The following is a 16,915-nucleotide window of genomic DNA, read 5'->3' on the forward strand; positions in this document are numbered from 1 at the left end:
CAAACTATAAAGTGGTAGAAGGGAATGTGTTGTATAAGTTAGGCAATAAGAAAAGAAAGTGTCAGACACAAAAATGTGAAGCTGCAAACCCCGCTTCAGATAAAAGTCACAGGTAAGGAATCACTGACATACAGCATGACCAGTCAATGTCTTAGATAAAATACAATATTTACAAGTTACAATTCATATAAAATTGAGTAAGAGCCACATCGTTAGAATCAATGCTTACCATAAGTTGCAATTAAATGGATAGCTCGATGATGCCCCATCTCCTGGAGAATCTGTAAAAGGTCACCGATAGTCTTGTTTTTCTGTGCCCAGGACCAAAGTAATTCTCTTGTTCCACTTTTACCCTGGTCTACATATTTTTCAATGTGACGAACATCCAGCCAGCTGCTTGAAAGTCGCTCCGCTGTAGCAATTACAATAGGAAGAACCAAAGAATAGTTTACTTTTATTGGAATCCCTGTTTTTTTGTGTATACCTTATATGTTCTGTTGCATTTTATTTATATTTTTATTTTGAACTAATTTTAGCATGTATTTCTCACCCAACTTCCCCTAATGTTAACATCTTATGTAACCAGGGTACAAAGATCAGACCCAGAGATTACTAAACTGAAGACCTTATTCTAATTTCACCTGTTTTTCTACTGATGTCTTTTTTCTGTTCTAAGAGCCTATCCAATTTCTCACATTGCAATTACTTGTTCCTTCTCCTTAATCTCCACTAATCTGATGTTCCTCAGTTTTTCCTTATCTTTAAGGACAGTGAAATGCTGTTGTATCCTTCTCGGTGCATAATATCAAGAGGTTCATGATGTCCATGTCTTATCACTGGTGATGTTAACCTTAATCCCTTGGTTAAGGTGATGTCTGCAGGTTTCTCCACTATAAAATTATTATTATTTTTAACTAATAACTATGTTGGGGGAGATACTCTGAGACTATGGAAACATCCTGCTTCTCAGATTTCGCCTAAAAATATTTGCATCTATCTATGGTTCTTGTTTATCATAATTATTACTGTGGGGTTTGCTTAATGGTATTTTTCAATTTTTCCTTTTTCCTTCTATGTTCATTAACTGCAATTCTTCTGTAAGAAAGTATTATCTCTTCTTGCCCATTTATTTAGGCAATTAATTTATTTATATCAGTGTGGACTCATGGATATTTATTTTACTCTACAGGTTAAAATCCAATACTATCATTATTTATTTTGTTGCTAAAATTGCTCCAGCTTTGTCCATTCAGGCTGCTCCTGTATTCTTTTGACAAGCCCTATCATTTTGGGAACACTTTCTTATTTTTCTGGCTATACAAGATGCTCTAGGCTCATTTTGTATTTCCCCTGCCTCAGCCCTTGATATAATTCCTTTTCCAAGGAGTCCTGATTCCTTTTATTGGATAATAGTGTTTAAAAAGCAAGAACTTAGGGCCTTCCCTGGTGGCGCAGTGGTTGAGAATCTGCCTGCCAATGCAGGGGACACGGGTTCGAGCCCTGGTCTGGGAAGATCCCACATGCCGCGGAGCAACTAGGCCCGTGAGCCACAACTACTGAGCCTGCGCGTCTGGAGCCTGTGCTCCGCAACAAGAAAGGCCGCGATAGTGAGAGGCCCGCGCACCGCGATGAAGAGCGGCCCCTGCTCGCCGCAACTGGAGAAAGCCCTCGCACAGAAACGAAGACCCAACACAGCCAAAAATAAATAAATAAAAAATAAAGAATTAAAAAAAAAAAAAGAAAGATCTCTTTAAAAAAAAAAAAAAAAAAGCAAGAACTTAGATGCTATATGCGCTCACTGCTGCCAGGTCCTTCAAGCAGACAGAGGTGGGAGATATATGTATGTGCTCTCACCCATGCATCCGTATTTCTGTCCGTACACACATTAAAAACCATGATTTTTAACTGATACCTCTGATCCAAGTCAATACCATATGGCACATTTTAGACCTTTCTCACTTATATAACTTCATTCTCACACAGTGAGAAACTCTGCTCTCATTATCCACAATATATTTGCTTGTTTGTTCAGTTCTACTACGTACATAAAGTACTTTCAGAATGGCTAACCCATAGCCCTGTGAGGAACACATTAACTAATCAAATTACAGCATTTGTGCACACTTGTTTTTGTCCTCAGCCTAAGGGTATTCTGGGAAGAGCCTGTTTTCCAAGGTTACTTAGTTTAGTTCTTTTCTTTCTCATTCTCTTCAGTGTGGTTACTCATTGATAATATAGTTAGGTTCATTTATTGAAGCTTTTATGAAATGCTGTTTAAAATTTTTGTTCTACGTAAAATAGATAGCTAGTGGGAAGCAGCCGCATAGCACAGGGAGGTCAGCATGGTGCTTTGTGACCACCTAGAGGGGTGGGATAGGGAGGGTGGGAGGGAGGGAGATGCAAGGGGGAAGAGATATGGGGACATATGTATATGTATAACTGATTCACTTTGTTATAAAGCAGAAACTAACACACCATTGTAAAGCAATTATACTCCAATAAAGATGTTAAAAAAATTTTTTTTTGTTCTAGACTATCTTTGCTGAATATTTTTGAGCAATTCAATTATTATCTGGGTAGGGTCAGGGAAATGTTCTACTGGGATAACAGGATTTTAATTACTCGAAAACAGTGTATATGACTTATTTAGGGTCCTGTATAAATACCTTAAAGCTGTACTGAAAGTATATGACTTTTTAAACAATTTTTATTGGAGTATAGTTGATTTAGTATATGACTTTTTATGGCACTCTGAGATAATAGGATTCTTCAGGTAAAAAATTACACGGCCTTTCTGCATAACTCCCAAATTTTAAAGTGTATTTTAAGGCAAAGGAGGAAGAAAGCAAGCAAAGGACAGATGGAAAGAATAGCTTTCTTGTCCCTGGGACAGTACTCCTGGATTAGTCCAGCCATCCTGAGTACTGAAATTAGCAATGTGTTTTAGGGCTGGTGATGGTGATGACAGCATCCCCTCATACCTTTATCCTCCAGAATCTTAAAAATTCAGGCAGCCAGATACAGATCTATAGATAAAATCCAACTGTCACCTGAGAGTGGTTGTGGGGGCCTGCAACACATCACTGTCACTGGCTGTGGGAATCGGCCCCTCTCCCTCCGCCACACACAAATACGGAAGCTGCCCTCCAAGAGGAATCAAGGTAACCTCACGGAAGGGCTCACTTCTCCAACAATGATGTTCTCCAAAGGCTGATGTCCTTTTATAAGACGAACAGGTTCTCAGCTCTGAGAAGAGCAATAAGCCCTAGGGAACTATCTTTTGTTCAGTCTGTTTCAGACTCCACAGGTTTTAAAAATTTCTTAAGGAACTACTACACCAGTTACAGTCTTTGAACTAAGACATCAGAGAGGCAAATGTCTTCTGTTTACTATGGCATCCCTTGCCCCCATATTTTTAGTCCTACAAGGGTTTGCTGGATTATTCAATTTCCTTCAGTTTTGTGTTCCTGCTGAGACTGTAAGTAAATCCTAAAAGTTGAAAGAGATCACAATATGCTACCATTATTGCCCCTATTTCAGAGCAAAAAAATGGACTTGGTAGACATTGTTAGTGCCCACCAGTATTTCTAGTCCTCTACCCCATCAGAGAGGATGATATTTTCTTGCTCTAGGTTGGTCATGCCTATGTGTCTCTTCCAGCCAGAAACACTGAAGAGCCAGGGTGCAGTTCACCAGGCTCCCATCCCTGTCACAGCAATGGTAGAAGCACATGTCAAGATGGGGGTGCCCCAAGATGCTGGACCACCACATGGAGATCAGCTGCCCTGGATTCTCAGTGCTCTTCCCATGAGCCAAAAGTAAGCTTCTGTTATGCTAACCACTGAGATTTAGGTGGTGGGGTTTTATTTGTTTTTTTTTTTTTTTTTTGCTTTTTACTGCAGTATAACTTAGTCTAACCTAACTAATACATACAAAGTTTTTTATCTTGAATGTTTTATTTTTTTAAATTAATTAATTTATTTACTTTTGGCTGTGTTGGGTCTTCATTGCTGCGCGCGGGCTTTCTCTAGTTGCGGCGTGAGCCGGGGCTACTCTTCGCTGCGGTGTGCGGGATTCTTACTGCGGTGGCTTCTCTTGTTAGGGAGCACAGGCTCTAGAGCGCAGGCTTCAGCGGCTGTGGCACGTGGGCTCAGTAGTTGTGGCTCGCGGGCTCTAGAGTGCAGGCTCAGTAGTTGTGGCACACGGGCTTAGTTGCTCCGCGGCATGTGGGATCTTCCTGGACCAGGGCTTGAACCCATGTCCCCTGCATTGGCAGGTGGATTCTTAACCACTGCGCCACCAGGGAAGTCCGAGTGTTTTGTTATTTCAGTCACATCTTATACCCGAAAAGAGTGAAAGGAAGTGGCTGCTCTGGTAAGTACATGTCAAACAAGGGAAGATAAAGTTGAAACATTCAATCTGAATGCCTGCTTAGGCTGTAGGGGGAAAACAGTTACTATAAAATATGTGATATCATTCATTAAGTTGGAATGTTTTTGACCGTCTTCCATATTTTAAGTTCTGGCAAGAATATCTTCCTTTTACATCTCTTTGGAGAGATGATGTCTCATGAAGAGGCAAGGACTATCCAAATGCCAATATGTTTTAGATAGAGTAGCACTAAAAAAAAATAGAAGGGAACCTTCAAAGCAAAAATAGTTGGCGGGGCTTCCCTGGTGGCGCAGCTGTTAAGAATCCGCCTGCCAGTGCAGGGGACACAGGTTCGTGCCCTGGTCCGGGAAGATACCACGTGCCGCGAAGCAGCTAAGCCCGTGCGCCACAACTACTGAGCCTGCGCTCTAGAGCCCATGAGCCTCAACTACTGACGCCCGCACGTCTAGAGCCCGTGCTCCGCAACAAGAGAAGCCACCGCAATGAGAAGCCCGCGCACCGCAGGGAAGAGTAGCCCCTGCTGGCCACAACTAGAGGAAGCCCACACGCAGCAACAAAGACCCAACTCAGCCAAAAATAAATTAAAAAAAAAAAAAATAGTTGGCAAGACACGTTAACTCTATTTTAAAGTATTTTTGGATGATGTCATCTGCCTATTTGGTTGAGGCACGTTTTTATGAACACTTTAACTCTTTCTAAAAGCTCTTAGAAGAAATACTGTAAATCAGTGTAATTCAAACATTTGTTGAGCATCTACTGTGTGCAACAGCGCAGTAACTGCACATAGCACGTGTGAGTGGAGCACGAAGAAGGGTCCCTAACTAAAGATGGGGCATCATGGAAGGCTTCCTAGAGGGGTGGTTTCTGGAGCCTGAGCCAAGTTTAAAACTATGAGTATTTCTAAAGAGAGGCCAATTCTTAAGGAATAACTGGATAGGGTATACTACCCTGGGGAGAAAAAAAATCACTCAAGTTATGATTTGAAAACAAGACAAAAGAATGAACTCTGAGCCCCATAGACTATGCTGACTCCTAATGAGAAAAGCCACCAGTCCAGACATCACTGTGGCCCCCTGGATATATGCAGGAACACGTGGGTTTAGTGGCAGATCTGTCACCAACCTATAGTACAACTCCAGACAAGTCACAGCCTCACTGAGCAATCTCAAACTTCTCATCAGTTAATGTCCTGTGACAAACAGTCCCTCCTAAAACAGACACTAAATTTGGTTGCCCTTTGCTGGCCTGCTGATTACATAAGCACTGACTTTAAAACACCTCCAGTCTTTAAAACACTTCCCAGTCTCCAAATTAACATTCCAATAAGGGAATGCTAAATAGCAAATTTCAGCAAAGGGAAAGTTTAGATTTCTACTTTGTCTGTTAGTAAATCAACTGGCTAACATTTATAGAGGCATAATGTACCATATAAATTAACAATTTATGTAACACACAGCAGGACTTTTTTTTTCCTTATTAAAACAGTTCCCTTTCCACTTTGACTCTGTGAGATAAGACATGCACATAATTTAACAGGGGTGAAGAAAGAAGATGTCCGTGTGGGCTACCACAGCCCGGGAAGGAGCATGAGGTGGTGGGACATCTGCTGACTCTGCAACAGCAGGGGACTGGGGCAAGGTTTCAGTCAGATGAAGGAAGAGGGAAGAGCCTGTCAGATGGAGAATTGTTCCAGAAATGAAGAAAAGGGCATGACGGGGCAAAGAGGAGACCACTATGCTTAGAGCAGAGGGTTCAAGTTAAAGAAAAGGTGAACAAGCTCCATGAAGTCTCCGTGTTACCTGCATAGGAATGCGCTTAGCACATAGCAGACGTTCAATACGTATCTGCTGAATGACAGACAGAGGCCCTGAGTGTCAGTGTAACTTAAAATTTTACCCTGAAAGTAAATGGGACCAATCTAAGATTTCTGAGGAGGTGATGCAAAGATGGAAGCTTTAGTTTTTGGAAGATCTATCTGGTGGCAATAGCAGCAGGAGTCTCATACACAGTATTTGCACATAAAAAGGTATAAACATTTCATGGCTCACAATTCTCACAGTAGGAAAGGAACAGTTTATAACTATTAAGGAAATCTGGAGTTAACCTTTCAAGTTCCAGGGGATGTCAGATTTCCCACATAATTCTAGTCCCCATTTTTCTTCTTCTTCATTTCTGAATTTCCTTTTTAAAAGTGCAACAGGCCATGATTCCCTTGAGCACATCTCTGAGATTTAGCTGGAGGGTGAATGAACAGATGCCAAAGGAGCTGAGGTTTTTACAGTTCCCTAACACTGACCCCGGGGGCAAAGGTTTCTGAGTCTTAGACAAAGGTGTTTTTCCAAGAGTACATAGTTGACAGTGCTGAAACTGACCCAGCTCAGTGAAAAGGGATCCTGAAAGCATGGCTTGCTTCCAGGACTGGAAATGAAATGTTTTCTCTTTCCCTAACTGGTGATTCACAGTACAATCTTAATAGCTTTTCTCCAATGATGATGCATTGGGAATAGAAACACCACTAAAAGAGTATTCTTAGCATCCATAAAATGTATAATTCATTTAGATCAAATTCTGTAAAACAATAGCTTCAATATAATGTGACAGGAATGCAAACTCTTAATTCCTGTTATATTCTTCAACATGCAAAGTTTTCTCTAGTCCTTCCTTACTTGTTCCTTCCAGAATGTAGAACTTTATTTATTAATAGTCCTAAGCAAAGAGTGAACTTCCCAATGACTGTTGTGTTGTAAAAGTGAAGAGCCTTCTACATGAAAAGATAAATCAGGAAAAATATGCTGTACTTAAACACAGTTTAAAATCATTTTTTGGAAGGCAAATTTTTTGTTTGAAAGGCATCTTGGCATAATATAAGCCAAAAAAGTTGACCTGAGAAGTCCAGAAATAAACTGATCTGAAAACAGTGACAGCTTAACAATCATTCAATGCTCAAAGGTCCTCGGGGCTCTGTTTTGAGAGGGCAGGACTATCTAGGAGTGCTAACGCTGGGGAATTCAGCTGTAGAAATCACTCACCACATGCAAATATGTCTCTGAAGGGGTTTTTTAGAATAACGCAACATACCCTATTTGGAATCTTTGTATTTGCATATAACCACATGCCAAAACCCCTAGGAAACTGTCTGTGTTCTTGCAAAGTTTGTTTTGAGATAACAAAATGGGAAAAGGAAAAGATGGCTTTTTTTTTTTCCCCCACAAAGCACACAAATTAGGCAATTAAAAAAAAAAAAACTTTAGGATTGAAAAGATATTTTTAATTCCTAAAAAAGTAAAACAAAACTCAAAAGCATAATTTAGCTCAACTCCTCTTACAGACCATAGCATTAACACCCACTAGGTCATACATTTTACAAGAAATAATACTTGTCCACACTTAAGCTTATGTGTACTTTTTACCCCCTACATGAGTAGGACTCCTATTTCATAAACAGGAAGGCCTGCGCATGATTTTTCAGGGATCTTTCCATCTGTCCTGCTCTCTCAATCCCAGACCCAGGGAAGGATCAAACTTTAATGACTTCTGGGAGACAAGTGAAGAACAGTTCACCCTCAACACCAGTGTTTCAGTCTGGAACTCAGAAGCTGTACAATGCCACACTCAGGTAATGATCAGTACTATTTTCCCATACTTCCTTCCCTTGTTAAATTTTATAGCATCTCTACTGTTCTGTTGCCTATGTTAAATTGGAAAATCCTTACACGCAGGGGCCATGACATTGTATCTAGTATAATACTTTGTCTAAGATTCTGCCCAAAAAGGTTTTGGATGTTTAACAGACATCTGTTCATTCATTAATTCATTCAATCAACAGATATTTAGTGCATACCTTCTCTGTACCAGGTACAATATTAGATCCTAGAGGAATAAGCAGAAAACAAGGCAAACAAAAATCCTTGCCCTCATGAAGCTTATTTCTAGATGGACAATAAACAAATAAAGAAATATATACGTATGTATATGTATATATATATAAAGTATATGAGGAATGATAAGTGATACAGAGAAAAATAAAGCAGTAAAAGAGCATAAGGGAGCACAGGGGTATCAATTTTAAAAGCACAGTCAGGGTGTGTAATAGTTAATCAAAATCATGAAGGATGTGAAGAAGTAAGCCTCAAGGTTACCTACAGGAAAAACATTCCTTGAATGTCCACGGAGGCCAATTTATCTGGTGTTGAACAAATAAGAAGAAAGACGTGAGAAAAGCAATGTAGGGCTTTGGTGTTTACCGTGAGATGGGAAGCTACTGGACGGTTCTGAATAGGATAATAGTATAAGATGCTTCATATGTTAAACAGGCTCACTGGCTGCTGGGTTGAAAAGAAACTTGAGGCGGGCAGATGCAGTAGCAAGGAGCCCAGTTAGAAGACTGCTGAAATTAACCAGGTGGAATCTGATGGTGGTTTGGACAAGGATGGCTGTGGTGGCAGTGATAAGAAGTGGTCAGATTATTAGATAGATCCTGAAGGCCGAGTGAACAGCATTTGCTGAGACACAGGATGTGGTTTGTGAGAGAAAGCAAGAAGTCGCAGAAGACTAATAATTTTGGCCTGAACAAATGAAGGATGGGGTTGCCATTAACTAAGATGGGGAAAAACTCTGGGGGAGGGGAGCACTTCTGGACTGTTAAGCTGGAGATGTCTGTCAAGTAGGCAAATAGGTGGACTAGGTAGATGGTGCTGATGTTCAAGAGAGACACCCAGGCAAGAAATCTGGGCGTTATTAGCACATAGATGGCATTGACAAGATAGTGGGTAGAGTAGATAAACAGAAGAGAAGAGGTTCATGGACTAATCCCAGGGGCGTTCTAAGAGATCAGAGAGAGAACGAGGAATGTGTAAGAACAGAAGAAAATAAAGAGTGTAATGTTCTAGAAGTGAAGTAAAGCTTTCAGGAGAAAGGAGTGATCAGCTGTGTCAAATAAGGCCAAGACTGAGAACTGACTGTTGGATTTAGCCACGGTGACTCTGGACAAGAGAAATTTCAATGGAGCAGTGCAGTGGGAGGTGAAGGCCTGATTGGAGCAGGTTCAAGGGAGAATGGAGAACTGGAGTGTAAACAGCCCTTTTGAGAAATTTTACCATAAATCGGAACAGAAAAAGGGGTGGTAACTGAAGAGTAGAAGTTTGATCTAGATAGAACATTGTAAGATGTGAGAAATGACACGGTGGTCAAAAGAACATGGGTTCTACTCCACTTTCAGGGAGGGGAGGCATAACTCTCTATTCCTTAAGTGTGGGCCACACATAGTGACTTCCTTCCAAAGAGCATAATATGGAAAGGGGTGGGAGGGGGCGCGGGGGAAGACTGCTTTTACAGTGTGGAAACCTGACAGACACTACTCCAGCCATGGTTAACGTCAACAGTGATCAGTCATGTAAACAGTGTGTTCCCCTGATAGGATGTAACGAAAATGGCACTCTACCTCTTGTGGTCTGCCTTCCCCAAATCCACAACCTCAGTCTAGTCATGAGAAAAACATCAGACAAATCTCAATTGAGGGACATTCTACAAAACAGTAGATCAGCACTGATCAGTAGTGACCAGTACTCCTCAAAACTGTAAAGGTCATCAAAAACTAGAAAAGTCTGAGAAATGACCACAGCCAAAAGAAGCCAAAGGATACATGATAACTAAATGAAATGTGTGAAATGTGATATCCTAGATGGGATCCTGGAAGACAAAAGGGACTTGAGGTAAAAATGAAGGAAATCTGAATAAAGTATGAACTGTATTTAATAATAATGTATCAATATTGTAACAAATGTACCATACTAATGTAAGATGTTAATAATGGGAAACTGGGTACAGAGTATATGGGAAGGATAGAATATATGAGGACTCTTTGTACTGATACTATCTTCTAAATTTTTCTGTCAATTTAAAACTGTTCTAAGCAATAAAGTCTATTTAAAATTAAAGAAAGACAACAACATAGACTCTGGAGTCTGACAATCTGGTTAGAATCCTAGTCTGCAACATACTAGACTATGATTTGAGGTAGGTTACCTAAATTCTCTGAGAGTCAGTTTTCCTATCTATAAAATGGAAATAGGAAGAGTACCTGTCTCAGAGTTTTTGTGATAAATAATGAGATAATCCATGTAAAGTGCTTAGCACAGAGGGTCTGGCAAATAGTAAGCACTCAAAAGATGGTGGCAATTATTAGTATTATTATTGTTTTAAATCTTTACTAAATATTCAAATGCATATTTAATGTGATTTTACATTTAATTTGTTTTAAAGTGATTAATAGTAATTTCTATGATAATTTTCTTTCCTTTTTTGAGAGGAAGAAAATTGAATACAACCTATTACATAGTATCTGTAAGCAGGGTTCCTCTCTCGTTGTAAGTGTTGAGAGGTTTTACAGTGTGAGCTGCTCCAAACAATTTAAACACTAGTTCAAGGTAATGTAATGAAATCAGTTGTCACCAGAGGCTCTGCGTATACCTTATGTCTTTGAGGTAGTTGTAAGATGAATGGCATTTTCTACAGTGGTCCTACTTTCCTTATAAAGCCATAAAATCATCAACATCAACCAGAGAATACATGATCTTGTGTTTACACCATTTTCAATAGCAATAAAATATAAGTGATTTAATGATTAATATGTAGAATGTGTTTAAAGATAGAATTAAGCAGAGTAGTGAAAGACTACAGTAAAGTAACTGTTACAATAAGATGTTATTAAAGAAGAGAATTTGGCCGAAGGAAATGGCTCCCAAACCAGGCTGTGCGTCAGATTCAACCGTGGGGCTTGGCAAGAAACAGAAAGATGCTGGACCCTTGACCCAGACCTACTGAATCAACAGCTCCAGGGGTGGGGTCTGGGCATTTGTAGCTTTTAAAGACTGCACAGGTGATTCCTGTTTGTTAACATGCTGTCTACCTTATCCTGTATACACTGATTATACCATATAGGTCACCCTATGATCTGCCTTTGTCTGAACTGCCTTTGTAAACACAGCTTGATATTCACCATCATCAAGAATCATGATAAGCTCGAGAACCAACACTTGGTTTGGTTAATCTCTTCTACCGCTTTTCTCTTCTCTTGCCCATTACTATTACAGTTGCTTTCTATATCGAATTTTGGACCCTCTGTATCCTCAGGCTTTCAGCTGTCCTGAGCATAAAAGAAACTGTCTTCTTGATTCAGTCCTCCAACAGTCCCCCTTCCGCCCTCTAAGGTCAAGTTTTCCCTCCCTGCACCTCTTTCCCCCCTTTTTCCTTTCACTGTGCCAATGGGGAAACTCAGCCTATTTAACACAGGCAGTTGCCCTCAACCACCTGGAACGGAGCCAGCCTTCCCTTTCTGCTGAGCCAACAATTCATGAAGCAGCTGGTCCGTTCCAGGTCTCCTTCTAGAGCTCTGGTCCAGACAGCAGGGGCACAAACCCCCTATACAATGAATTATAGCTGGAGTATGAAGGAGTAAACAGTTAAGATTCTTCCCCTATAAGAGAACAAATATACAAAGGAACAATGGCCAGATAGATATACAAACAGAACTCTAACCCACAACATGCATCAACCAGCCCAGGAAGCCAATGTTCTATCTAGAGTAACCAGTCTAGGAAGTCAAACTACTATCTGTAGCAACTAGTCCAGAAAGCCAAACAATAACCCTTATAGCAATTGGCCCAAAATGGCCAAGGCTTCATTAATAGCTGATAGCTTTCCTAATTTTTGCCCCAATTCCAATTTAGGGCCAACTGGAGAAAGCCAAATATGTACCCTTAATTAAACAGAATTCCCCACTCCTAGTTGGCCTGCATACAGCTTCCCCCATGCCAACAGCCTCCAATCAGGGTATACCTGAAGACTTCTCTTTTTCAGCTATAAAGCTTTTCCAATCCTCTGCTTGCCTTTGCATCTCAGTCAAATGCAAGCCATGGGAGCTGACTCCCTTGCTTTGAATAAATAGCCTTTGCTTGTTCTCATTTCGGTGGTCTTCATTTATTTCCACTACTAGGAAAATGGGGCTGCATGTTTGAAATGGTTCACTGAATGGTTCTTTCATGGCAGAAGTGGCTGTACTTCAGGGAGACTGTGAGATGCAGCTGAAAGAACACAGCAGTACTTGTGACCCTGAGGAAGTCATAGAGGGAAATGTAGACAGACTCCAGAGTCTACGTTTTTTGTGTTTTTTGTTTTAATTTTAAATAGACTTTATTGTTTAGAACAGGTTTTTTTTTTAAGATTTAATTTTTAATTTTTTTGGCTGCATTGGGTCTTCATTGCTGCACGCAGGCTTTCTCTAGTTGCGGCGAGAGGGGGCTACTCTTCGTTGTGGTACACAGGCTTCTCATTTCGGTGGCTTCTCTTGTTGCGGAGCATGGGCTCTAGGTGCGCGGGCTTCAGTAGTTGTGGCACGTGGGCTCAGTAGTTGTGGCTCTCGGGCTCTAGAACGCAGGCTCAGTAGTTGTGGCGCACGCGCTTAGTTGCTCCGTGGTGTGTGGGATCTTCCCGGACCAGGGCTTGAACCCGTGTTCCCTGCATTGGCAGGCGGATTCTTATCCACTGCACCACCAGGGAAGTCCCAGAACAGATTTAAATATACAGAAAAATTTAGAATATAGTCCAAAGAGTCCTCATATGCTTCATCCTTCCTGTATAATCTGCTTCAAGTCCTCCCTTTGCACTTCCCAGCTGTTGACTTGGGCCAGTTACTAAACCAATGTGCACCACAGTTTCCTCACCTTTTCAAACAATGATGATGATAACAGCGCCTGCCTGACAGGGGCATTGGAAGGGTTTATGAAACAACGCAGGTAATGAATGAATATCTGAATTTCAATGCTGAGTAAGAGGGGGCAGGGAGGGAGGGAGAGAGGTGGGTGGGAGAGAAAAGATTCAGCAACACTGAGCTGAACTTCCTGAAAAGGAGCAGCGACCTGGGGCTGAGTACTCACTGTTTTAGATGAGGCATATGTTCTTATATTTTCATAGTCTACACCAACCTACTTCACACATTTATGATATCTACTCAGTCCATTCACTAACCATGGACTGGACTAAAAACATTTTTCACTTACAAATTCAGTACCTCTAGGAAACCAACAGGTGCAAAAACTGCCATGCCATCATCCATTTCAAAAAGATCTGGTGTGGGAGGGATATCTCTCAAATACATACTAGAAATGTCCATGCTTCCCAGAAATCAGAGTTTTCTGATTTTTACTGAAGGGCTACAATATAAAATTACAGAGCCTATAATGAACAATCCTTATACAACTAGAAACCCAATGCCACATTCCATAAAGTGTGACCATACTGTTCATCAACAACAAATTAAACTTTTTTCCTCCTTGGTCTTCTGCTATTTTTGGTAAGAATAATAGCTATTTCAGGGAATTAAGGCTAAGCTGCTTTGACATATTTGTGTTTATTTTCAACTAACATTAATTGTGACATCATGGGGTATCAAATCTAACCATGAACGCACGTACTTACAGATTTTTGCCTGAATTATTTCTGATCACACTCAACACTTCCAACAGGCTGTTGCTCAACTTTCCAAAGCCTGCATAAAATGAAGTCTTGGAGCCAACTTGCTAGACTAAATTAAAAAGCCACTCTCTAGCCTAAAACTTCATTCCACCAGATTGGGTAAATAAGCAAAATATATTTAATTAAGAAAACTGGGAGCCACGTTAATTACAAATAATGTTTTACTTTAGCATTTCACCTGAAGTGTAATTAAGGGGAGTGCATTGAAAACACCACAGGATAAGTATTTTAAAGGTATAAACATGTCTTCATACGAAAATTATATTCTGGGGGTCATTTTGAAAGGACAAGAAGACATCCCACAGGCGTTTCTTATTGAAAATATTCCGAACCAAGCAAGGCAGGAATCGTGGAGAAACATTAGATGGTTTCACGCGGGGAGCTGGTTTCCCTAAGGCTCCGCTCACTTAAATCTCACCCGAAGTTTCAGGGACGAAGGGGGAGCTCGGGGGTGGGTCTGGGGAGTCGCTCCCAGTGCGAGCGAAGAAAGCGTGGGTTTGCAAGGACCCCCGGAGGCCGCGCAGTCCTGGACCGCGCGGGCCGCACGTCGGACGGAGCGTGCGCGCCGCTGCCCCGCCGCCCCTCACGGCCCCCGCCGCCCGGGCCGCACTCACCGAGGCCGCGCCAGCCGAGCGCGCTGTCGCAGCTGTCCAGGACAGCGCAGAGCTCGCCCAGCAGCGCGGGCGGCATGTCGAACAGGAGCGTGTGCGCCGAGAGCGCGCCGCGAGCCCCGCGGCTCCCCGCCAGCGCCGCCGCCGCCGTCCAGGCCATGGCTGGGCTGCCGGAGACGAGGGGCCAGGCCGGGGAGGAACGCGGAGCCCAGGCCTCTCCGCGGAAGCGCGATGTCGTTGCACAACCGCGGAAATCCTGCTTCCACGACGGCTGCTAAGACGGCCGCTCGCGCGGAGTCCGGGCCGCGCCTGGGCGGGCCCCACGTGACGCACAGCGCCGCTCCCCGGAGAGGGCCCTGGGCTCGCCTGGCCCGGCCTGGCGCTGGCTCGCCCGGCCCCGGCTTTCCCCTGCAGGTTGGCTTTCGGTTTTCAACAGTCCTTTCGTTCCTCCGGCTTTGGGACGTGAGTGAAGAGACCAAGCAAAGAGTGAGAGGTGGAGAAAGACCAGCAGCTCAGAACTGATGGAGAGTCCGCCACCCCCTCGACCTGGCCTGGATGGGTATGAGTTGACCTGTCATGACTTCTTTTTACAAAGTTATTTCGTTTTGTCCTGTTTCTTGAGGAGCACTTGGAAAACCCAGAAAAACTGAAAGAATAATCACTTATAGCCCCTCCCCCCCCCAGCTGAAGACAACCACTCTAAACGTTTGGCACATTTTCCTCCCAACTTTTACCGAAATTAAACAGGTAAATGTGTATGTCTGAAATAATAATTGGAAAAAGACGAACCTAGATACCAAGAACAGAAAAACATAAGAGAGAACGAAGTGAAATAAAAGTGTGGTCGTTTTCTTCTCGAGACTGGCCTTTCTCCAAACTGCTATTTGGTTTTCTACCTTCTCTTGTCCATGGGCTTTCCTGATGAAGCATTTTTCGACCACTTTTTCCTTCCTCAGAGTGCTTCACAGCATCTTCCTCTTGCTTTCAACAGGGAGTTTAAGTAAAATTGGCTATTGTTTTGAAATCTTCTACCGTTTATGCTGTAATATCCCACCGCAGGCATGATACGAATGCCACTGCCAAAAAAGAGGGCATGCTTCGAACGTGGTGAGAAAAATCCCAGCCTGAAGGACTGAAGAGTGGACGATGGCTATACGCTGAAAAATATCAACACCTATTTGCAACCTTTCAGATGTGGACTTTTTGGGAATGACACCCTCTAGAGATCAACAGTGATGATGCACCATCATTTCGTAGCTACCTGAATTTCCAGGTCGTTCTCAGCTAAAGTATTCCACAAAATGTACTTGAAAATTGGTAAAACCAACATCGTTTGGGCAAGAGTTTCTGTATCCCTGTTTTAAATGTTCAAATGGCTAAAATTTTACAGCCAATCTGTACACGCTTTAGAAGCCCTATACCCCTCAAAGGGACTACCTGAATAAGCTGAGTAACAGAGGCTAATCCAGTAGCTCTTGAATTGCTGGAACAGGGGAGCCAAACTCAAATACGCCAGGGAGCCAGGAAATCACTGTGGCTGAGTGAAGCAGTCAGCACGGCCTGCTTTGCCAGATCTTCTGATTTACAGAGAAGGAAGAATTTTATGTGAAAGCCAGACTATGCGAAATCTATGTATAGATTATGTGAAATTTCTTGCATTTTCAATGTTGGCAGTATCAGACCATGCTTCCTCCCTGTTCCCTAAAACTGTCTTTGACTTTTGAACTTTATATCATCAGGTTGTATCACTCACTGTTGCCATCATCCATTGCTCTCCCCCACCTCAATTTCTCCTCCTCATTTTTAGACTATATAGCTCCTGCTTACTGTAATTCTTTCCAGTGCTAATTTCTTCTTAATCCTTGGTGATTTAGAATATATGTAGAATAGATGATGATCTTTCTCATACCCTGGACTCTAAGTTCCTTGATATGTCTTCTCCAGTGATTTTCTCCTCCCCACTATTTCAGCCACTTACTCATCCCCTAGAACTTCTCATTATCAATAACTTCACCCCTTCTGTAAATTCTGTTTCATTAATCTGCTCGAGATTCATTAGTAGTACATCTCCTATCCTCTAATACTCTGACCCCAACAATCCCTACCCCTGTCTGGATACCAAGTCCAAAATCTTGCCACCTCCTCTCTGGCCCCAACCTCTTGACGTTCTCACTTTTCTCTTTATCCATAAAGTCCACACTCAGTTATTATAATCCCTCCCTTGCGCATGCTGTCCATTCTCTTGCTCCCCTCTCACTTTGTTGAACTCCCTTGGCAAATCTACCATACTGATGAAATCCAGTTTTCCAATTTTGAGCTCTACCCATACACCTGAATGTAGCTGGAAGCGGGAGGGGGAATAAAAACCCTGTTAATTGGAC

At 42.1% G+C, this 16,915-nt stretch overlaps 1 protein-coding gene across 1 annotated transcript in view; it reads right to left on the reverse strand.

The window, feature by feature from the left end:
- The window catches only part of IRAK3 (interleukin 1 receptor associated kinase 3), a 47,425-nt gene extending 32,449 nt beyond the window's left edge, over positions 1-14,976 (reverse strand). The window contains exons 1-2 of the mRNA XM_061205657.1: positions 14,538-14,976; positions 230-412 (exon numbers count right to left, since the gene is read on the reverse strand). Coding sequence (XP_061061640.1) covers positions 230-412; positions 14,538-14,694 — 340 coding nt within the window. The 5' untranslated portion in view covers positions 14,695-14,976. The remainder of the gene's footprint in view (positions 1-229; positions 413-14,537) is intronic.
- Between the last annotated feature and the right edge of the window lie 1,939 nt (positions 14,977-16,915).

The sequence above is a fragment of the Eubalaena glacialis genome, chromosome 11, assembly GCF_028564815.1.
Source record: "Eubalaena glacialis isolate mEubGla1 chromosome 11, mEubGla1.1.hap2.+ XY, whole genome shotgun sequence".
Taxonomy (NCBI): domain Eukaryota; kingdom Metazoa; phylum Chordata; class Mammalia; order Artiodactyla; family Balaenidae; genus Eubalaena; species Eubalaena glacialis.